Below are 23,158 nucleotides of genomic sequence, written 5' to 3' on the forward strand. Positions count from 1 at the left end.
GCATGGATCCCCGCTATTTGCGGTGGCTCGGGACCAGGCAACCCGAATAGAAAAAAAAAAACCCTCCCTAAACGCAAATCAATTTACAATCAAATATGCATTTTCCACGGGGGAAATTGGCTAGTAGGGAAATCCACATGTATGCAAGGCCCACAGTATCTTGATGAACATGTCTTGCATATAAAAGTCATTACAAATTTTATATCAATTAATTATAACTTACATAAAGCCGAACTCTGCATAATTGTCGTGTACTAGACCTCAGTGAAGATAAGTACGAGTTGAATCGGTATTCCTACTTTTTAAATACGTACATGCACGTGTTTCTACCGATGAAAGCACTTTTGGCTGAGCTTATTTTTTAAATCTCACTCACGACAAGGGCAGTGAACGCACCACGTTCCGCAATACTACGAGGTACATCTTGTATTGCGTGACAGTGGTGGAAAGTCGTAAAGTAGTTCGTTTCTGAGGTAAAAAAAAACAAAACAAACAAAAAACAATCCAGGTACTTCAATTGTGTATCTGCTACAACGAAAGCACATTGCGATTTTACCATTTCATCAACGTGACAATAGAAATGACTCTTTCGACCACGCGGTCGGGTTGTGTGTTCTCCGAGCTCAAAACCGCGTCAGTGAACGCACCGTGTTCCAGAGTACTACCAGGACATCGTGTCGAGTTGAGTGACAGTCCCACAGAAGTGGACCGACAGCCGCGGACGCCGAACCGGGGCAGCGCGGTTGGACGAGCGGATAAACGCATGCCTGAAATGCGTTTCAATTGCGTTCGGAAGTGCTCGCACGAAGTGTGAAAGTTGCGTGAAGAGGAGGACGAGAAGGGACGGACGTAAACAAGACTTGCAGAGGGGGTGGAGTGGCGGGGAGGGGAGGGGGACCCACACTCCATCTCACATGGCCGAGTGGGGGGAGCCGGGAGATGTTTGAATGAGCTCCGCCAGCTCGCCGCGAGGACACAACGCGTCGCCCAGCTGGGGGTCGCTGGTGGCGGGCCACGCCATGGACGCCCAGGCGGTCGAGCACGGCGAGGACGTGCGTAAGAGCGGTTACCTCCGCAAGCACAAGTCCATGCACCGGCGCTACTTCGTGCTGCGTTCGGGTTCGGAACGCGGCGCTGCCCGCCTGGAGTACTACGAAAGCGAGAAGAAATTCCGCGGCAAGGCCCCCGTCCCCAAGAAGGCCGTGCTGCTGGAGACCTGCTTCAACATCAACAAGCGGGCCGATTCCAAGAACAAGCACATGATCGTGCTGTACACGCGCGCCGAGAGCTTCACTGTCGCCGCTGACAACGAAGCCGACCAGGACGACTGGTACCAGGCCATGGTGGACCTGCAGTGCAAAAGTCAGTACGCGCGCATGCACACACACACACACACACGTATGCGCGCGCGCGCGAGGCAAACGTGGCAGGCTGCAGTGACCATTAGAAACGTGCATGCGCGTGCGTCCTTTATAGAGTGCTTGAGGAGTTTTTTTTCCCCCACTTCTTTTAAATGTCCATGCCAGGAAAGCCGCATCACCGATTTAGTTTTTGCAGCGAGAATGGAAGCTTGTTGTTTTGTGCATGTGGTTTCTCTCATCTGGGAGAATTTGGGGACGTTCGGGTGATATTTGCAACTTGTTTATGTCGGAGGATGCCAACGTGTTCAAGAGCCAGCCAGCTCAAGTTGACTTGTTTGTTTGTTTTCTTCTTCTTTCCTCAAGAAAACAGCATGTCGTTTCTCTCATACAGACTGAGTGCAGGCACGTGCACAGATAGACTCTAAGCAACAGCCCTGTGTATTTTTATTTTTTATTTTTTTTTTATCAAACCGATATGACTCGGCAGTATAGCCAAAAAACCAAAAATGATATTTTTAAACCTCTTTTTCAATGCATGAAAAACTGCACATTTTCAATACTGGAAAAAATAACATTCACTAAACATTACAAAAAAAAAGATCCTAACTTCAATATGCTCACCGTTGATCAACTTGAAGTTAATCGTGAGCTCTAATCGTGATCGCCATCTGTTTGTTTGCGCCCCCAAAGTTTTTGCCTTTGAACAGGGGTGTGTAGACTTTTTAAAGCCAGTCCAGCTTCCTTTCACATCCTCTGTAAATCACAATATTAAATACTGTGGATTTTCTGGATGATGTGAAACATTTTGGCCATGGGTGCCTCTTTTTTTTTTTTTTTTGCTTAAGCTCCCACAAACGTGTGCACATATTGCAAAATCTGCTCAGGCGCCAATGATCAAGAAGACGTTCCAGCCGGTTTCCTCCAACGTAGCCAGAAAGGCGCGCATTCCCCAATCGCGTCTATTGGCCGCCTGTGTAAACACAGCTGGCGAAGCGCCGATGCCGAGCGAGCGAGCGAGCGCGCGCGGCCACTCCACAGTCACCTGTTCGACCTTCCTTCGCCTCTCAGGCTTGGTGACGCAATGCGGGCAAACAAGATGACAAGAGTTCAAGGTGCTCCTCACACATGACCTGCTGCTCTGTTACATAAAGCAGCTGATTAGCGGCTCAGCCCGGACACTTTGTCTTGACACCGTTGTGTTTATGTGCAAGTCGCATTGGGCTAGCATTTAGCACGTGTCCGCCGCCAGCCTCCCGCGCGGACACACTTGCTGGTCACGAAATGGATCGAAAATGACTCATGCAAACCAAAATGGTGGACTTCCTGTTTCACGTCGAACATGGGTCCTAACTTGCCCCAAAATGGCTGACTTCCTGTTCACGTTTTGGGTCGTTTTCATGCCTTTTGTCACCATCCACATCACCTTCCATTTTGAAACCTGACGTCGGCCCGTGCTCCAATCTCGGTCGGGTTGGGTTGCTGCTGCTGCTCATACGGTTTTGGAAAGGGCGGATGAAAAAGAAAAGAAAAAAGCAAATAAACAAGGAGAACACCCGGAGTGAAAAAAGGTTACGGCCGAAAACTGCGTTGGCTGGCAAATGCTCTTTTTGACTCACGCTGAACACTGTGGAGTCGTAAGGGCGGGCCTCTTGGTATGCGGCGCACAGCCGTGGGTACACTGAAGAACTTGTGCCCTACTTGAAAAATTCACAGCTCGCATGCAGACTGGAAGCCAGCCGGGAGGGGCCGGCAGCCAAGAGATGCTGCACTGTTGCCCCCCCGGAGCCGCACCCTGGGCGCCGTCAGAGGCTCTTTTCAGAGCCCGCCTGGCGGGCTTTGGCAACAAGCGCTAGCGAAGTGGGCGGTCGTGCTGCGCTGCAGGTGAAATTGTCGCTTTGGAGTCAACTTTGAAAGAGTCAGACGCTGCCCGGGCACTTGAAAGCCTCGACCGTAGTGCTCCTGATGTAACGTCTCAAAATTCACATCTTGCTAATTGAGCAGATCCACATCAGAAATGGCCGAATGTCTGCTCTGGCTGAGCTGCCTTTTCTGCTGTACCGGCCTTAGCCACCTGGGGGCGGTAGACAGACAGATGGCTTTGAGGAGAAGCTCATCAGTACGGCACTAATTTGCCCTTTGTCACGCTGTTTGTGTTCAAATTGTTGCTAATGTCGTAATTTCATTATAATGCGGGCACTAGTTATCGTTCGTGAAAATGAACCAAATGAGTCAAACTAAAATTGAAGGAGCCTTTCATTGAGAAAAATGTAATGAAATACAAATTGCTTCTGTAAATGCATATATTTGAAAAAACTAATGCTTCAACTACACAAAGCTCAAACATGAACAAATGGACTGTAAAATCAATGAATAGATAAATAAATCTGACTGACCAAATTCAAAAGAAAAAAAATCGAAAGGAACCAAACAATCATCTCAAAGTATTCCTGCCTGGTGGGCAAAGTCACTCGGGTGATTGTTTTTGAACATTGTGCCCAACTTTTGATCTGGGCCCCTCGCATTTCTTTTTGAGCGGGATCCTCCAACGGCGGCCCAAAGTATCCGCTATCGCACGAGCTCTCCTCGAGCGGGCGCTAATTACACAAACACGAGCCTGCCGCCGCGCTTGGTGATACGCGGATCGCAGTTATTTATTCAGCTAAGTCCAGTAAGACACTTTTGGACAGCGACTACAGTGTCAGTATTGAGTGCGGCTATTTGTTCAGCTATTAGTAGTCAGTGGAGTGTGTAAAAGCTTAACCTCGATGAAGCGGGCCGGCGTGCCGCTGCGGCCCGGCTCTCGCCGTTGGCCAGGAAATTTCTCCCCGCGGCTCTGGCACCACCTCAAGAATTGTTGACCTCCATAAAACCAAATAGCAGCTCCAAATTTGGAGCTGCCGCGCCAGCTATAAACAAGATGGAAATTGTATCTGCGGCTTACAGATGCAAGCTGGACGGCCGCGGCCGTCGGCGCCATCAAAGTGTTGCGAGCGGTCTGTGAGGGTTCCCAAAATGGATCTCCACGCATTGGCTCGGCTGCTGCCCTCCCGACCGACCGACGCCTGTGACGTCATTGCGGCGGTAGCGCCAATTAACCGAGTCGTCATCAATCAGTTCAACTGCTAATTAAAACGCGCAACACTGAGGCGATTGTTTTCCGAGATTGAGGTGGGCAGAAGTTGAAAGTCGCGCTGGTGAATTCAGGCGACGCTCCATTCTCCTTTTTTTGAGCCTTTTCCTCTCCCGTCGATATCTACGGGCAGAAAAAGGCATCACGCCCATCGAATCTGTTTTGATATTTCCCGACTTCACTTTGATGACATTTTTCAGACACAAAGCGGCATTTTCCACATGCATGACGCCTTCTGTAGCTCCTCTTTCGGCCGTCTTTGGATGCCGCTGCCCCACCTGGCCCAATGAGATCTGCATGGCCCGATGAGGCGCTAAGCCACGCTAAGCGGGCGCTCATCCCCCTAATTAGGCGCTAATTGCTGTCTCGAGTGTCGGCCGCCGGTGGCACACTGCGGCCTTTGTCCCGAAAAAGCCGGCGCAGGAAGTCTTGCGAGTTATTCTTGGCTTGCACCAAACTTTCTGGCCGCTAATGCCGTCGGCTAATGTGTGCCTTTGACAACACGCTTATCTTTTGTCTTTGACCCGAGAGCGAGGGCGGAGCACCTGCGGGGGACGTGGGTGTTTTTGCTTGATAGCGTTCCAGACATTCATTTGACTTTTGTTTACTCTTAACGACGCTCGCGAGCGCTGACGACGCACACTGGGACCTTGACTTGCAACTTGTGCCGAATGATTTAAAAAGAAGGAAATGAATAAAGAAGCACATTTGAGAAGAGAGCTTGGAAGACATTTTGATTACAGCTCATGCTACATTAACAATTTAGCACACACCGTAAGATGGTGGCATCGGCCATGGCGAGGAAATCACAAATGGAAAATCCAGTCCATCTGAGACTCAAACCCAGATCCTCGGAGCTGTGAGGCAGACTTGCTAACCGGTGCATACCGCGCTGCCATGTTCCATAGTGGCTCCTTTAAATGGAAGCTTTTACCGTATTGATTATTGTTGCCGGTGCGCATTAGCGCTGTGGTTGCAGCGGTCAGGAAGTGGCCCCAAATTGATCAGCTTTACGTTCCTGGCCCCGCCCCGCCCCGCCCTGCCCCCTCGATTTCCTCATGCGTCCTTTGGGATGCAATTGAATCCGTGAGCGTGAATGCGACGCTTCCATTCGGATGCTCCATTTTTTTTTTTTTCTTTTGCAGCAAAGCGCAACTTAAAAAATTTAGTAGTTTTTAAATTGAGGTGACATGAAATATTCACTCGCTTGGCACAATTGGATCCCTTGAATTGCTGCGAAAGAAAAACAACGATTTTTGACATTGGGTGAATTGTTCATCCCTTTTCAATGACCTGATCATACTTTGTTGCGAGTTTTTTTTTCTTCCCCCCACTCAAGCTGCTGTGTCCAAGAATGCAAGAACATTGTGTTCCCAGTGGCCGCGTTTACTAGCTCAACAGCAGGCTAACCCGCGCGTGCAAGTAGTTTGAGGTTCCCATGCTGTTTATTTTTTGTGTGTGGGTCCCATCCTTAAATGCCTCCTTTGCTGGCTGTCTGGATAACTGGGAACACATGCGAGCTGAGCCTTTGGCAGACGGCGGCGGCGGCGAAGCGTCGTGTTCTCGGGTGGAGGAGTTACGCTGTGGCCTGCCTGAGGAAGTAGCAAGTTTAAAACGAGGGAAGGGGCCACACGGAACGGCCCCGGGAAGAGTACAAAGCGGCGATTGAGGGTGGGCGGGGTATGAGAGGGGGGGGGGGGGGAAGAGAAAAGAAAAACACTCTGCGGTGTGGAAAAGCATCTCTCCACGCCACGCCACGCCACGGCGTGCTAAGCCGATGAGGTCACCCCTTGGAAATGCGAGGAGCTCATAGCGCTGATTTACAGGATGCCGGAAAAAGATTCCATAATGCCATAAATTGGAATTGTCTCGGACGAGCCTGAGCAAAAAATGAATTGAGTCGTGACCTAATTGTGGCGATGTCGACACTTTTGTCTGTCCTTGCTTTTGTGGTTTGAACGGCGGCACGTTGTACATCAAGTGGCACCAGGAAAAAAACAAAAAACAAAAAAAAAAACCTCGTAGTTTAAGCCGCTAAGTACGATATTAGAGTCCGTCTTGCTCTCTCCTCCCCTCATTCCTCACAAGACACACTTTGAGAATGTCTTTTCTGAGGTAACCAAATGAGACGGAGGCCAATGTCTTTTCTGAAGGTAACCAAATTGCGGCAGGTGGCTGTCTGCAAACCTCGGTGGCGTTTGGCGTGGCCGTACGTTTCCCGGCCGCAGCTCAAAACTGGAGCTTTCGTGCCGGCGGCAAGGCGCCTCCGGAGAGAGCAAAGGCAGAGGTGCTCCATAATTCATATTGCTCCAACCAGAATCAATTCTCACTTTACGTAACCAAGAGAGGACGGGTTCTGATAGACGCAACTGCACTTTTTTGAGAATGAAGCCTCCGAGTGTGTAAAGTAGCCCAGAATGATTTTGAGAAATAATCTCATTGCGACCCAGCTCCTTGCTGTTGCAATTGACTCTTTTGCATTATTTTTTAAATCTCCATATGTTTTGTAACGCACACAAGCGATGACTTAGCACAAATTCATGCCGTTAGTTTTCTGACTAAAAATTTGATTACAACAAATCTCTGGCCTTATCATTTCAAATGTGTCATGATGTACAACATCCATATGTAGAAAAAAAAAACACTAAAAATGACCGGAGCACTTTGTTTCGGTTTTCAAAATGGCTGCTTTTGCTATTTGAAAATTCCATTCTATTTGAGTTCATTAATTGTTCAGCCTTTTCGAGTTTTGGGGTTTTGACCCTGAGTGGCCTTGATGAAAGTGTGTGTGTGTGTGTGTGTGTGTGTGTGTGTGTGTGTGTGTGTGTGTGTGTGTGTGTGTGTGTGTATAAAGTTTAAGGCTGTGTCGTTCTCCAAACAAACAACACTCTTTGTGTGTGGCCTCTTGAAATGAAAACCACGCTACACCCAAATTAGCACTTTGACGTAGCATTTGAAATGGTTTTTGTCCCCACACGTTTTGTTTTGACAGTCGCTCTCTTTTCGCAATCTTCCGCAATCTTCCCATGGTCGTCGTCCGCCCAAACTATCAACTGCTTGTTCCTGTTGTAAATCTTAACGGAGGAGCTGTGCGAGAAGCACAAAAGAGCCACGCATGGCCTTGAGTGAGTCATCTCCCGCAGATGCGGTGTGGAGGCTGCCTGCGTGTTGCTACACAGAAGCCGCGAGACTCCGCAGCATCTATTCGAGGTTCCCTTTCAACTTCTAAATGCTCCTCTGTGTTTTTGACGGAGCCAGACATCCGATCAGCAGAACTAGCGGTCATTGGGCCACGTGCCGACGCAAATGCACTGGGTCAGTTCGAACCCCGAAAATGTTCCTTCTAATCATGTTTTTTTTCGCTTTTTATTGTCGACCCTCTGAGAGACCTGATGTGGTTTCATCTGTTTTAAATTCCGACAACACGTGCGAGTGTTTGTTTTGAGGAGGTCCGTTTGCATATGTCGGGCAACACACCCAAGGTATTTACTTATTTATTTTTTAATCAACAGATGCGCGGCGGTCCTTTTCGATCGAACCCAGAAAGTCGATGAGCGAGCACCAGCGAAGCCGCTAAATGTCCATCGTTATTCCAAGACGTCATCGAGAGCTTTCGCTTTAATAATCACCGCTTTGTGGGAACGCACAAAAGATGAATGGGCTGCCGGTGCTAATGAAAAGGCGCATTTGATGAGTTGGGCGGAGCCTTTCAATCTTCCCCTCAATGGTTTTAAGACATCCCCAGGCCTTTTTTTTCTTTTTTTTTGCCACATTCCATTATTAAGTGTCAGTCGACTTTGGTTTTCTGCCCTCCTCCCCGAACTGTTCATCGTTGTTGGCGTCAGCAGTCGACTCTTTCCACGCCGGTATGCGCGCTTGTGTTTGATTGTATGTGTGCGCTCGACAAACGAGACCCCCGGGTATGAAGCCCGCAGGTTCAGAGCCGGTCACACAAGCTCGTGCATGCTCACTTTTCACTCTTATCTGCTTGAAAATCAAAAAGAAAAAAAAGCTGCGTCTGAAGCAAAGCCTGGTAAATAGTGGCGCTGTTGGTATCGCAGGCGCTAACTCGCTTCCCACGGTTCAAGCTAACCAAGCCCGCATTTCTGTCCTGTGCTTGTTAGGTAAGAACCCCTGTGACAAAGGTGCTGCCGGGGACTACGGCGTCCCCAACCCTGGGCCGGCCTTTAAAGAGGTGTGGCAGGTGAAAGTGTGGCCCAAAGGTCTGGGTCAGGCCAAAAACCTGGTGGGCATCTACCGCCTCTGCCTGACGGACAAAACCATCAACTTCGTCAAGCTCAACTCCGATGCCGCCGCTGTGGTACTGCAGCTCATGAACGTCCGGCGCTGCGGGCATTCGGAAAATTTCTTCTTCGTCGAGGTTGGCCGCTCGGCTGTGACGGGCCCCGGCGAGTTCTGGATGCAGGTAAGTCTCTCATCTTCTTCATCGTGTACATCCCTATCATCTAAAAAAAAAAAAAATAAAACACATCAAAAGAATCAATCCTTATCTCATTTCAAAACCGCAATTGCTGAAATTGACCTGACACCAAACACAAGAGACTTATTTAAACACGAAGCAATTTTGCCTACCAAAGTCCACTAGGCAACATTTACAGTAATCTGAAAAGCCAGCCATAGATTTAGGCAAATGTAAATCAGCCTAAATTGTTCTGGTAAATACAAACCTTCAAAAAACACGACAATAACACCAACGGTGCTGCAACACAGACAGACAGATAAAGCGTATAATAACAGTATCCGCACGTTTCAGGGTAGCATGTTGCTGCGCAACGTTAGCATTGAGAACCACAAAAATGTGACGTGGTGTGCGGTGTTTGTGTTTTGCCCGAATGTGTAGGTGGACGATTCGGTGGTTGCCCAGAACATGCATGAAACGTTGCTGGAGGCGATGAAGGCGCTCAGTGAGGAGTTTCGCCAGCGAAGTAAATCTCAGTCAAACTCCGGTCCAGGAGGAGGTGCGACCGCCTCCAACCCCATCAGCGTTCCCACACGCCGTCACCACTCGAACCCTCCGCCCAGCCAGGTGGGCTTCACCCGTCGACCCCGAACCGAGCCTCCCGGAGGAGGTAACGGCGGGACGGGGGTTACCAGCTCCAGCGCTTCGCCTACCCCTCGACACAGCTTTCCGAGGTCTCGCGCTGCCAGTGACGGGAGCAAAGTCGAGGAGGGCCTAACGGGAGTTCCCAGCTCCAGTCCCTCGGCCAACGGTTCTTGCTCCAACACGCCAATCCTCAGGTCAAAGTCGACTCGCTCGGCCCCCACCTCCACCTCTAAAACACCTCTCGGTCTGATGCGCTCCATTTCCACACCGGCGCCCTCCCCGGCCCCAAGCTTGTCCTCCAGCTCTGGGCACGGATCGGAATTTGGGGGCATCGCGTCTTGCGCCGGTCCCGGGGCGGGCTCTGGTCCCTACAGTCGTGTCGCCATGCATTGCGCCTCCGTCTCAGGTTCACCCAGCGACTACGGCTCCTCGGACGAATATGGCTCCAGTCCGGGAGAACAGACTCTTCTGGTCTCCCCCAGCCTGCCTGGAAGTTCGCTCGGCAGCGCCGGCAGCCAGTCCCTCGGCGAGGACGGAGCCAATTACATTTTAATGGGCCAGCATAGCGGGGGCAACGGCGGCGTGACATCAGGCTCCTTGCCAGCACCCGGAGCGCCCGTCTGCGGCTCCCAAGGCCAGACAAGGAGAGTGCTGCGTCGATCCTTTAGCCGGGAAGGCGAAGCTGAGCGTAAGTTGCTGAGCAAGCGCGCCTCCTTACCTCCTATGGCCTTGGAGAGGCTGGTCCCGTGCCAACACAGAGGCGAGGAGCCGGCAGACGAAGACTCGGCCGACTATGCAATCATGTCAAGGAGCGCCAGCCGCGAGTCGTTTTCATCCACGTCCTCTGCTACGCAGAGGGAATTCCTCTTGAGCACCGGGTCAGGAGGGGAAGGAGGAGGTTACTTGGATGTGGCAGGAGAGTTTAAAGTTGAAACGGGTGCGGGATCAGGTGGTGTTGTTGACGTCGGCGTGGATAATGGCTACATGTCCATGCTGCCCGGGGTTACTCAGTCTCCCGTGTCCCTTTCCCAATCACTGGCTGTTTCCGTCCCAGACTCGGACGCCAAAGCCGCCGATGATTACATGGCCATGACCCCGAACAGTAGCGTGTCCCCACCGCAGCAGATCCGAGCACCCCCCACCTCTGACGGCTACATGATCATGTCTCCCAATAGCAGTTGCTCACCCGATCAACGCGGCGGTCTTTCGTCGGGGGCTTGGCTGGGCAGCGGCAGTGCCGACAGCAGGGCGGGGAGTGACTACATGAACATGTCGCCTATCAGTGCTCGCTCCGTAAGCGGTAGCCCCCCTCCCTCAGAACGCAGTCATTCGGAGACCAGTCCTCAACAGCAAGTCCCCAAAATGGTGTACTCTTACTATTCCCTCCCCCGGTCATACAAACACAACGCCTCTTCGAGACACTTTGACGACGGACCAGGACGTGGCAGACGTCCTAACGGGAGCGGCGGTAGGGGAGGTCGGACCATAGGCGGGCGTCAGGAGCAAACGGCCGTCGGCGGTTCAACGGCGGGGAGGCACCAGTCGCTTTCCTCTTCCTCGTACTCGTCCAGCTCGGCCAGCAGCGAGAGCCTCGGCGAAAGTGAGGAAAGAGCAGCGAGCTCCATCGGCGGGAGGTCCAAAGATGGAACGAAGCTCCAACAGCGACGGGGCTCCGGCGGCTTGCCAAAACACGGTGTCCGCTCTCGAAGCAGACCCGTGAGCTTGTTTGTTGACGTATCCAAGGCCAACACGCTTCCCAGGGTCCGTGAGAACCCCTTGCCCCCAGAACCTAAGAGTCCCGGCGAGTATGTCAGTATTGAGTTTAAGGGGGAGAACAGCAACCCGCCCGGGGTTGCGGGAGGGCGTGGCCGGGCTCTCAGGCAGGGCTCCTCAAACCCTCGTGGTACAAACAACCAGCCTCCTCAACACAGACCTGTGTCTTGCCTTGGCAATTTTATCCCCGTCTCCCGCAGCCCGTCTGCCCCCATCACTCCCCCGGCCGCTTCGGAATACGTCAACATGGACCTAGGTCCTTCTCCTTCGCCCTCACCCCATACCCCGCTGGTTTTCCCTCCTTTCCACACGCCTCCAACGCTGGCTCTGGCTTCCAAAGTCTCCGATACCGAGTCGAGCGGCCCTCGTGAAGAGTCGGTAGCCATTGCCGACGCACCGCTGAGGAAAACCCGAGAGATCGTCCCAGAGTCGGAGTCCCCCACATCGTGCGGGGACTACACGGTCATGGCTTTCAGTCTGAATAACGGTACTGCTCCGAGATCCAGTGTCTCACCCAAAGCTCCTTCCCCGTCTCGGACTGAACTCTCGGTCGCATCACGGGGTCTAGACTTTGCTCTAGCCAAGTCGGGGCCCAATCCGGATCACGGAGCCAAAGTTATCCGCGCTGACCCCCAGGGACGCAGACGACATTGCTCTGAAAGCTTCCTGGCCTCGTCTTCCCTCTCCACTTCTGGTTCGACCCCCTCTTCGTCCACATCGTCACTCTTCCCGGAACAGGCCGGGAGCCGCCGGCAAGGTTTCGAAAGCACTCCGTGGCGCAATTGCGCCGTCCCGGATGGCCCCGCTCCGTCACCCTTCCCTGGCCAGCAGCAGCAGCCCGTTGCCGCTCAAACACCCAGCGCAGAGCAAGGCCTTAACTACATAGACTTGGACTTGGCCAACAAAGAGAGCCCCCACTTGGGCCTGGACGGACTGCCGGGGAGCCAGGCATCGGTGCGCCTCTTTTCGGCGCTGGGTGCGAGTCCTGCGGTCGGAGGAGGGGCCGCGGCCGTCGGCAACAACAGCAGCAGCGGCAGCTCCAGCGCGGCCAACACCTACGCCAGCATTGACTTCTACAAGTCTGAGGAGCTTCGGACGCATCAGAACCCAAGCAAGGAGGGAACAGGTAACCTGAGGTTTCTTCAATACATTTTTGTCTTCTGAAATGTTGCAGGACCGCTTTTCCTTTTTTTTTTTTTTAAAGTTGAAGGGGCCGGCTTTACTCCTGTTCCATACCTAATAGAATGGCCTACGCTTCCGCTCGGCTTGAGCCATTGTTTCCTCGTCGCAAACATCTCACTGCCGCACCGTTTCCAGACAAAGGACGCATTCAGACTTGCCATCCAAGCGTCCCACGCAGAGTTGAGCCAATGGTCCTGTAGTGTGACATGAATCTTCCCCTCAGGATGTTGTTTTTCTGGCCACTTTCAGGTTAGCTCCACGCGTGCTTTCTCCGCCTTTGCTATAAAAAGTCGATCGGATGCGTTTCTCCATACATTCCAAAGCGGAATTTGATTTGATCCACTCATCTTTAAAATCTTTTTGCTACTCTCCTCATCCGTTGCTGTAATTTCAAAGAATTTGCGCCTATACCGTAATGAATGCTCTTTGCATCCCAAGAATGTTCCTTCAGGGGGGAAACCACCGCAGCTAAACAAGGCCTCAAACCCTGGGAGATGTTTCCCCCAACCTCCTCCAATCGCCAAACATTCTTTTTGGCCACCGTCTGCACTGTTAGGAACTCGGCGCCTGCAGCCCGGGCAGATAGAGAAGCGTTTAAATTGCCGTGCGGATTTATGTGCATCGCTAAAACACTGGGCCGTCTTACTGAAGCGTTCCACAGTGAGCCTCTTGTGACAGCTTGGCCTCGCCGTTTGCCGAGCGGCTTCCACTTTGAATTGCGTTGGCCGCGAAACATCGCGTACCTTGAGCGGAATGGTGAGTGGCGAGCAAGCGCGCCCTTTTCAGACCGCACAGGTCTTGAAATGGAAATACTTGCAGCGGGGGAGAATGTGACACATTGACTGTGAATGTGAGACGGACGGGGCCACGGGTTCAGTCGCACCGTCTCACAAATGCCTTTGGGCCGCGCTCGGACTCTTTCATCTGCGTAGCCCCCTCCTACTACCCCCCCCCCCCCCCCCCCCCCTCGCCGACAACAAATGACCCTTTTGTTGGAGTCTCAGGGATCTCCCGAATGGCCTTCCAGTCCCAGATTGCTTTCCTGATGTTCACTACTTTGTATTACTCTCAACGTGGCTTTGGTTTTGTCCTCAGATGATGGATTTCAAAAATGAAAAATAGTTTTCCCACCTTGAAGTCCCCGAGCCCTTTCACAATATCCGATGCATCCTTTAAAGGCGATTTTCTAATCTCACAACGATCGGGGATGACGTCAATGAGCCAGGAGCCATCATAAACAAAGAATAAATGTTTAGAATCGCGGCGTTATCTCGGTCGTCATGTGTTTTTAAATGTCATCTCTACTGTGATGCCGGACGGACGGACGGGGACCTTATCTGGAAACAGTGTGCTTATCGCAGCTCGAAAATCCACATCGGCTGTTCATATTGACAGTGGCCACCAAATGACCCAATTGGCTCGAAATAATTGTCCGTGGTAACGTTCCCCAAAATCACGTCCATAGTCAAAGCAAATTTGATCCAAATGGTAAATGAAGAGCACTTTTGGCACTGTATCTTGATCGTATGTTTACAAAGCCATATTTACGTATATCAGTCAAACGTGTCGGAGTGGAGCACACATCTGCCCGTTGAAAAGCTTTACATTCTTTGTTTAAACTAACTTCAACCTCCAGGACTGTACCCTGGCCGGCGGCGCAACAAAGGAATCTTTTTTTCTGTTTGGTCCTGTTTGGAACATCTAGCTTGCTACTAGCCTCATCTTAGCTTGCGCTAAACTATTTTGCCTATCAAAGTTAAAAACTCCCTTTTCGTTTGTTGCTAGCATAGCATTGGTCGGCCAACAGCTAGTGCTAAGCTATTTTGCCTCTCAAAGTTTAAAAACTCCCTTTTCGTTTGTTGCTAGCATAGGATTAGTCGACCAACTAGTGCTTAGCTACTGCTAAGCTATTTTGCCTATCAAAGTTAAAAACTCCCTTTTCGTTTGTTGCTAGCATAGCATTAGTCGACCAACAACTAGTGCTTAGCTAGTGCTAAGCTAAATTGCCTCTCAAAGTTTAAAAACTCCCTTTTTGTTTGTTGCTAGCATAGCATTAGTCGACCGGCAGCCGAGACGCTAGCCCATGGGTAGGCAAGCTCGCCATACCGATGATCATTTGAATCTTAAGGAGAGAAACGTCTCAGACCGGAGTTGCCTACTCCCGCGCCCGCCGGTCAAATATTTTCTATGCTAGGACAGTGTTAGCTAACCAAATATTTTCTCAGCTACTTCTGGGCGTGTGCTCGACTGAGACGGAACGTGCCGTCCAAATGTTTCTCTCTGATGACAATTTGTTATGACACGCTCTGATTCAAATTTGGATTTGTTTTCATTCAGATTAGGCAACCAATTTGAGTCAATGTGTGCACAATATGTGATTGTGTCCCCAACAAACGGGCATCTGCAGCTATCAACTCGAGCCCGACCGATAAGGATTTTGGTCTGGTTCCTTCGCGATGTCCTCCAGCGAAATCACGAGATGGAATTTTACTATCCGCGTTTGGGATATTTGCCCTCTTAACCATCAGGAGGGCGTACGCGCACACTCACACTACTCCCCACATATTTTTTTTCAGCCTTTGTAGTCACACTACTTTGCAATCCAAATTTGCACATCATCGGATCAACTTTTACCTGGCTAATCAACGTCGCCCCCATCACCTCTGTCTTTAATGAGCACAGTACACAGAGGCAGGTCTGTCGGCGCTGCTAATTGGACACAACGCTTGCATAAACTGGATCGCTAGCTGTCTCCTACTTGTCGAGACACTTTGCATGTGACGTGAATTGGATTCCCTTATGAGGACACAATTTGCGCAGTGCACTGAATGAACCAACGAACGAAAGTGGCTGGGTTCATGCAAGCGCACATTTTTCTTAAGGCGGGGCCCTTGAAAACATACACACACAAACACACACACACAGAGTGCGTTTATTGGCTAGTTTATGATGACAGGTGTGTCCCCCCGGCTGTGGAATCCAGGTCAGGCTAAGGCTGCGTTATGTAAATGGGAACCACGTGGAAGGTACATGACACCCCCCGCTTACTGCCCCCCCTCGCCCCTCAGAGGGCTTTACATGTCTTTAAACCTGCTAGGGCCAATATAGCATCGCACTGCTAACTCCTACTTGATCACTGCGCTGATAGTATCTAAACTAGGAGGCGGGGCCACAATATTGGTGTCATAGTAGCACGTTCACTGTCTTATGTAACCCAATTTTTAATCTCATCCTTTCTGTCATGTTGTTTCTCCATTTAAAATGGACCTCAAATGTCTGTGACGTTTTGCAGCCGCTATTAGTATCCAAGATGATTTTAGTATTTTAAGATAAGCCTGTCTGAGTAGGAGGTCAGATAAGTGAAGGAAATTGAGCGAGCTCAATTCCCGGACTGAATTTGTTTGGGTGGGAATCGGGCAAGCTCGCCTCTGTTTTGGTTTTGGCCGAGTGCTGAAGGTTGTGTGTGTGTGTGTGTGTGCGTGTGTGTGTGCTTGTATTCATCTCTGAGGCAAAAAGGAAGTTGTTGTTTTTTTTAAATTTTAAATAATGAGGTCATCCGCGTGTGCCGCCACGGCAATATCAGTCCAGCGCTTCTGTCCGATCGGGCCAATCTAAGGCTGCCGGATCATAAACACAGCGACGATTTGTAATGAATGAACAAGCTGCACGCACACACTTAAGTATTTTCAAGGAAAAATATTTTACAAATAGGCGGTCGGAAACAGCCTGCCCAGGCACGTTTGAGGCCCAGTGGGTTTTTTTTGTTTTTTTTTTATAAACATGTGAGCGTCCCCACATATACAAACACACACGCACACACACATGCTTTTGTGAAACCTGCATTGTGGGGCCTGGTTGGGGCTTTTCCGGTATTTACCAAGAAGGTGTCCGCTGGATTTGGATTGCTGCATAAAATAATGGATGCAAATGGAGTGGAAAATTTTGCACGCCTAAGCGCAAATGTTTATTTTACTTACGGATTGTGTGTTCATCATTTGAGTTTTCATTAATATTGTACTAAGGTTGAACTTTGCCCTTCTATAAATCTTGGCCCGCTTTTGTAAGCCTTGACACGAGGCTTGGATGCCCAATATGTTTCTTTTCTGGCAATTTGTATTGTTTGTGTCAAAAAGGAGCTTCTTTTTTTGTTTGGATGCATTATTGATCGTCAAGCACTTGAGAAGGTCGTGGTGACTTTTTCCTCAAAAGCTTTTGAGAAAAAAAGTTTCTGCTGACTGAAGAAAAAAAAAGCAGGCATCATGGAGTTGCTTTTTATTTCGTTTGGACTTTTTTTTTAAATTCAGTTAGTTTCAATGTGTGCAAGTATTAGTTTTGAAAATAAAGAGTGTTTATAGAGTGCAAGATGAATAAAGAATAACTTAGTGTTCGATATGAACGCACAACAAAGCCAAAAAAACCTCATTTAAGATGAACCCCAAGTTTTAAGGTTAGTTTCTGTTGGCTAAACTTGGCAAGCATACATTTTGTGTGCACATGTGTGCAAAAGCTCCGGGTGCAGCCACCCACCAACCCACTGGGGGTGACTGAGTGCATAGAAGGGGGGGGGGGGCAGTCCCGGGATCTTTTCACACACTGATTTTGTCAGCCCACCCTTGTTTCCTCTTTTCGCGAGTGTCACGTCGCACCTCTTGGCCGCGATGGCCCGCATGTCTGAGACGTGCGCGTGCGCTGCCGGGCATCAGCGTGCTTCGCCGCTAACCGGGTCTGTCCGTAAAGAGCTTATCCCCGGTGAGCGCTAATCTGATTAGCGTCTGGCTAACAAGCCAGCTCTCATTCAAGGACCGGGTCTGACTTTAATAGTGTTTACGTGTGAGTCGTCGAGCGTATTTGGCCGCGTGTGCGCGTCAGGTAGAGCCGCCGGAGCGTACGTCAGAGGGTCACAATCGATTTCAGGGTTAGTTCAAATGCCGCTAACGAGGTGCAAATCCTAATCGCTGTGTTGTAAAAGGAGCATCATGTGACCTGTGTTTGCTCCAAACTTATTGAGTGTCCAATCACTACGTCTGTCTAAATTAGCTCATGGTTGGCATTGTGCTTGTTTCAAGTTTAGCGTGGCCGCAAAGAGCCTGTGCAAAGTCTCTTTCGGTTCAGTTGTCAACATTACCCGTTGTCCTCCTCCAAGGACAAGAGCGAGAGGCGCACCTTACGTAAGTCGAGAGTGCAGATGGACGCGAAAGGAGGCCAGCCGACGTGTTTGCTCATCGTTGCCGCTAAAGCGCTTGTTAAGCTTCTGGAGCGGCCGGCTCACCTCCGCGTCACCTAGGCGTCAGCGCCCGCCGTCCAATAACGATAACTGCTTCCTTTTCCTTTTACTTCATTGCCCACTTTGCTCGAGGCACTCAGTGTGTGTGTGTGTGTGTGCGTGCGTGTGTGAGAGACAGCGTGTGACCCTTTATAAGGGAAAGTGTGTGTGTGTGTGTATGTGTGTGTGCAGGCCCATATATTATTTTTATTGTTACCGCGTGGGCCTGCTAGTTTTTGTCGGCCTCCCGTTAAAGTAAAAGTTTCCCTTTTTCTTTTTGGGACTGGCATTGGATCGGCCTGGCGTCTTTCTCGGGACGTTGAAGTCTTTACCTGCCGTTCGGACGGGGGGGTGGAAATGAGCCACCTTTCGGGGTTGTTGTCGATTGCGTCATCCTAACGAGGCAGCGCAGCCTTGAATTTTGCGAAAAGCAGAGGGAACGTACGCTCTCGCTGTGCTTATTAGCGACAAAACGCAGGAAGTGGACCTTGCCAATGCTAGCTACTCAATCAACGTGCTTGCCTTTAAGAACTTGCTTTGTATTCACAAGCGCTTGAGCTGCAAGTGTGCCAGGTGGTGACATTTTGTTCTGTGTTGGGGGGGGGGGTTCAAAGTGGGGGTCTGGCAGATTGCAGAATAATCACATGTTGCCTGTGCAGAGCGCACACGCTACATCGGGCCAGGCCTGCGTCACGGCGCTGACGTCGCCCACCCAATGCTGCATATGTGAGCCATTAGCGGGGGGCTTTCATGTCTCGTTTGTGCGTCTGTTTCATGTCTAGTCATGTACAGCTATGACCTAAGCCCGCCACAACCAACCACACACACACGTGCGCTCATTTCCTAAAAGGTCTCACGACGTGTGCAACCGTTTCTTTGTTCCAGGCAATTTGCATGCAGGCAGAAACAAGCCCCGCCCACTATGCCCCCGGGATCCAACTATTTGAAAACAAGAAGCCAGTCGATTTTGGAAGCGTGTACAGAGAGAGGCGGGGCAGCGACATGTGTCGATTTTCAGGTTCTCCTCCTGATGTGGAGATTTGGTGCTGGAATTGTGGGGAGGTGCGGCGGGACATATTTGGAATAGGTGCGCTGTGCCACGAGGAGGTCACCCTTGGGTGGGGTGGCTTCCGTATTTACATCACAAATCCATATCGCGCAAGCGTTCAGCGATCAAACTAGGGTTGAACGCGATGGACTTCATGAAGGCGTCACCAAATCCCAAGTGGTGAGAGGCGGAAATCCGAGCATTTGGCCAATTTCAATTCAACCACATTGGCTCGAAGCAATAATGCGATCATCAAAATTGTTGGACTTTGATTTGATCATCCATTTGATTCCCTTTCACACTTCAAATGTGAATATTGTTGTTCTCGATGCCAATTGTTAGCCTGTGCATTTGTTAGCATGTAGCGAGCGTTGTTAGAATGGTAGAACATTCGTCCGATAGCGACTGCTGCTTGTTGTGAGGGGATTTTACGGTAAGGCCCCTTCCCCCCCCCCCCTGAGCCCTCCCAACGCCCCCCCCCACACACTCGGTACTGGCGTAGCTACTGACTTCCTGTCCCCACACATTCCAGCTCCTGGAATGCCCACTCGGTAAAATGAGCACACAGTGACGTCAGCGCTTTCAATTCTCAGGCTTTTCAAATGGCAAAATTCAACAATGCGCAATTTGCAGGCTCAGGTTTTTTTTTTTTTTTTTTGTTGGTCTCGCTCTCGTGCGCTACGCGCCGCATAGCTTCCATGTTGCTGTGTCGCTTTGTTACGTAATGGTCGGCATTGCTTCAAACGTGGTGCCAGGGTGAAAGTGCACGCGGGACTGGTTTTTGTGAGCCCTCTGTTCCGGCCCCGCCAGCTGCGCACTGTGTAAAAAAAATGTTGGAAAATAACTTTGAAGAGCACATGTGCCAAATTCACAGCCCCCCTGTCATGTCAGCATTCGTCACGACCTTTACGTTCCCCCAACTCAACTCCAGTCCTCGAAAATATCTGCCTGTGGCTAATGCTATATGCTTAGTGTGGCAGCTAACGTTAGCTGGAAAACGTCATAGACAAGCTAACGTGAGTTAGCATCGACTTCAAGACCTGCCTGTGCCTAATGCTGTATGCTTTGGGTTAGGATTATGCTAACGTTAGATGAAAAACGCCATAGACCAGCTAATGTGAGTTAGCATGGACTTCAAGACCTCAATGTTATCGAGTAAACCCGCAGCCCCAGACTCACTCTCCTCATTACATCACTCGAGAGGAAGCCAGGCAGCAGTTTGTGGCAACTGTCAGACTCTTGAGGCTTCTGTAAGCGCCTTATTTCAACACGCAGAAAGTTTGTTTCTGAAAATGAAAGATTTTTGATAGCACTTTTTTTTTTAACAGACCGAGCCCAGTATTCTCTCTTGAGCACTCACTGATACAAAGTAGCGATAGCGCTAGTCCTTTTCATGCATAGATTTTCATTTACAAAATAAAAGCCAATGGGTCTAACTAACCACATGGAGTACCTTGAACTAAGGCTTACTAAAAGTCCTTACTAAAAAAGGGTAGGAGGAAGTGAAGAAGATGGCTTTTATTTTGCTTTGACAGACTGAATGGCGAGTGTGAGTCAGTGAATTAACCTCAGGCAGTCTTTCCCTGTGTAATTTAACATGTCTCCCATTGAAGAAGCCTCATCATTATGCGACTAAATATAGTGCGCTCATGTGCATGCAGTGCTGCGTGTCATTGCAGCAAATTAGAGCGGCCCGTTTTTTTTGGGGGGGGGTCTAATTTGCAGGAGCCATCGCGGCTGCGTTTGGGGGCTAACTGGAGCTCGCTGCATCAGGAAGAAGACAAACGAGTAGAGAGGGGAGGGGGTCAGCGATCAAAGCAAGGAGTACCCTCGATATTTCCCTTCCTCCAACACACCTCATTTAAATGAAGAGGATCATTCTCAGGCTTCTTCAGAGCCCATTGTTTGAGTCAGATGTTTGAAAGACGGAAGTCCTCCCGAGCTGGACATCCCTCGATTGGAGGATTTGAGCAGCGGAGGGAACAGGATGCTTTCTGGTTTACGCATTTGTTGTTTTGGCTACTTTTTGCTGGAGGGAGCTTCAATTCATTCACCATCTTGTCCCGGTTTTAAACTTGGTATAAGTCGAGCACAAAAATAGGTTGACACAAGATTTTGGCCACGCAGTCGAGCGACCGTGCTTAAATCCATTCAACGCGGAACAGATGAGATAGTGTGATTCCATTGTTGACCACTAGATGGCGACCCACAATTTGGAAACTGTAAATTTAACCAAAGATGAGAACAGGAAGTTGGGTATTTTAGCTCACCCAAGTTTTTGCTCATTATTGAATGTTGCCCCTCTTCTGTCCTGCTTTTTACGCCTACAGAAAGCCATTGGTTCCTTTTTTTAAAAATTTTTTTAGGCATAATTATTTTAAGTACATAGTATGCGGATATTTTTTTAACGCGACTGCTCGACTTTGAGCGTTATGCACCCATTGACAGCGGGGTTGACCTGATTGTTAAAACAAACAAGCGTCAGGTGCCTTTATACTGCCCCCCTCTCTGTTTACTCGCAATGTTTACCCTCACTTTACGTACTTTCAGGTCACCGTGTTCTTCTGGATGAGATATTCTAGTGTTTATTTAATTTGATTTTCCTGATTGGCAAGCAGCTCTGTATATACATGTGAAGCTATTTATTTATTTATTCCTATCTGTGGTATGTTTCTAAGCCGGTGGTGTGCAAACATTTCAAACCAAAGCTCTGAAAATGACATCACTGCCCAAGTATCGTCATCATCATATATTTAATTTTGTATATGGAGTGTTCTAAGCAAAAACTTTTTTCTTGGTGTCTGTTTGCAGAGTGCTGATGCCAGCGACTTTGGAGGGACAATCTCAAGTCCGTTTGCTCCTTTTGGGGGGGATTGGACACGTCCCCGGAGAGAGACTTCCTTCTTTTGCCAAGTGATGTTTTCCAAAAATAGCTTTCATTCCGTGAGTGGGAGCCCAAAAAAAAAAAAAAAAAAAGGAATTAAAGTTCTCCCAGGCAAAAAGAGCCACTCAAAAATGAAATAGTACTATTAAGTGTATGGAAAAGAAAATATTTACAGGTCTGGGGAAAAAAAGTGCCTACTTCAAATATAGACATTATGTTCCCAAGGGTGAGTGAACCTTTTTTTTTTTTTTTAAATCACAACAGAGGCTCGCACCTCAAACAATCTTGTCATACGGGGTGAACGAAACCTTTTTTTCCCCCCCCCTCCTGAAATGTTTATTTTTTGCCATGACATAGAGCCATATACACCACGAGTATTCACAAAACGATGTGGGGAAACGCGTAGCGAAAAATGCTGTTGCACCCACCGTCCGGCCGACTCAGCACGAGCTGGCCGGCCGCTTGCTGGTAGGCCAAAAATAACACTTACCTCTCACACACAAGACTCGTGTTCATCGAAAGACCTATGAGAGATACTTTGGTGTGTGTTGTGAGTGTCCAGCGAGTGTGAGGATTTTTTGTGTGTGAGTTTTGGCTGTGTGAGGGTTTTTTGGGGTGTGAATGAGAATTGTTTTTGTGGTTGGGAGAATTTTTTTGTTGTGTGTGTCGTGTAAGATTTTTTTTTTTTATTTGTGTGAGAGGATTTTGGGCTTGTAAAAAGTTTTTGGATAAGTGTTAGTATCTTTTAATGCGTGTCCTTTTTAGGTGTGTGTGTGTGTCGAGTTGTTTTTTTTTTTTTTTTTTTTGCTGTGTGAATTTTTTGCGCGAGTGGGAGGTTAATATTTTTGACCTATACGGCACCTCACATTTGGATGAATGCGTTTCCCTCCGTCTATTTTTGCTCTCAGGACAATGAAAAAACATATAGTATGACTCGTGGTGTTGACGGCCACGCTAATGCTAACTCGCTAGCTTTTAGTAAATGTTCTCCAAACTCATTTGTGCGCATCAGCACTTAAGTGCCTGTCAGTTTTGGCTTACCTGACCTATCACTTCTTGGTCTTCGTCTGTTGTTTTTTTTTTTTTTCCGTACGTGATCTCGTTTTGGATGTATATAAGTCATTTGTTTGTCGGGGGGGGTACTTTATGGTCGGCCGTAACTCTCGAGTGCTAAAACTGGACAGGAGAGACGTAGCCCGCAGCGCTCAACTTTCTTGCTTTGTTTGAAATGTAACTGTTTTCTTTTTCCAAGCAATTGGAAGAAGTGGCCCCTATCTCGCCTCACAACTCTTGTGACACTTTTGAGATAAAGCTGTTGTTGTGAACACTTGATGTTTTAATCTCGATTTTGTTTTGACCCGTTGAGAAATGCATGAAGTGATCAAACTCTTCGCAAGCGTCACTGCCCATGCGTCATCATCATCATCATTGTTGTTGCAAATTGCCTTCATG

General features: G+C 49.3%; 1 protein-coding gene across 1 annotated transcript; it reads left to right on the plus strand.

Annotated features, from left to right (window-relative positions):
• Positions 1-586: 586 nt before the first annotated feature.
• si:ch73-335l21.1 (insulin receptor substrate 1-B) lies at positions 587-23,033 on the plus strand. Its single transcript, XM_049759133.2, has 4 exons — positions 587-1,362; positions 8,616-8,917; positions 9,353-12,455; positions 21,634-23,033. Exons 1-4 carry the CDS (start codon positions 948-950, stop codon positions 21,639-21,641), a joined length of 3,828 nt encoding a protein of 1,275 aa, XP_049615090.1. The 5' UTR covers positions 587-947; the 3' UTR covers positions 21,642-23,033.
• The last annotated feature ends 125 nt before the right edge of the window (positions 23,034-23,158 follow it).

The sequence above is a fragment of the Syngnathus scovelli genome, chromosome 1 (assembly GCF_024217435.2).
Source record: "Syngnathus scovelli strain Florida chromosome 1, RoL_Ssco_1.2, whole genome shotgun sequence".
Taxonomy (NCBI): Eukaryota; Metazoa; Chordata; class Actinopteri; order Syngnathiformes; family Syngnathidae; genus Syngnathus; species Syngnathus scovelli.

Coding starts and splice junctions, on each gene's coding strand:
- si:ch73-335l21.1 (XM_049759133.2), top strand. CDS start 948: ATGAGCTCCGCCAGCTCGCCGCGAGGACACAACGCGTCGCCCAGCTGG. Junction 1,363..8,615: donor GGTGGACCTGCAGTGCAAAA/GTCAGTACGCGC, acceptor TGTGCTTGTTAG/GTAAGAACCCCTGTGACAAA. Junction 8,918..9,352: donor CCGGCGAGTTCTGGATGCAG/GTAAGTCTCTCA, acceptor CCGAATGTGTAG/GTGGACGATTCGGTGGTTGC.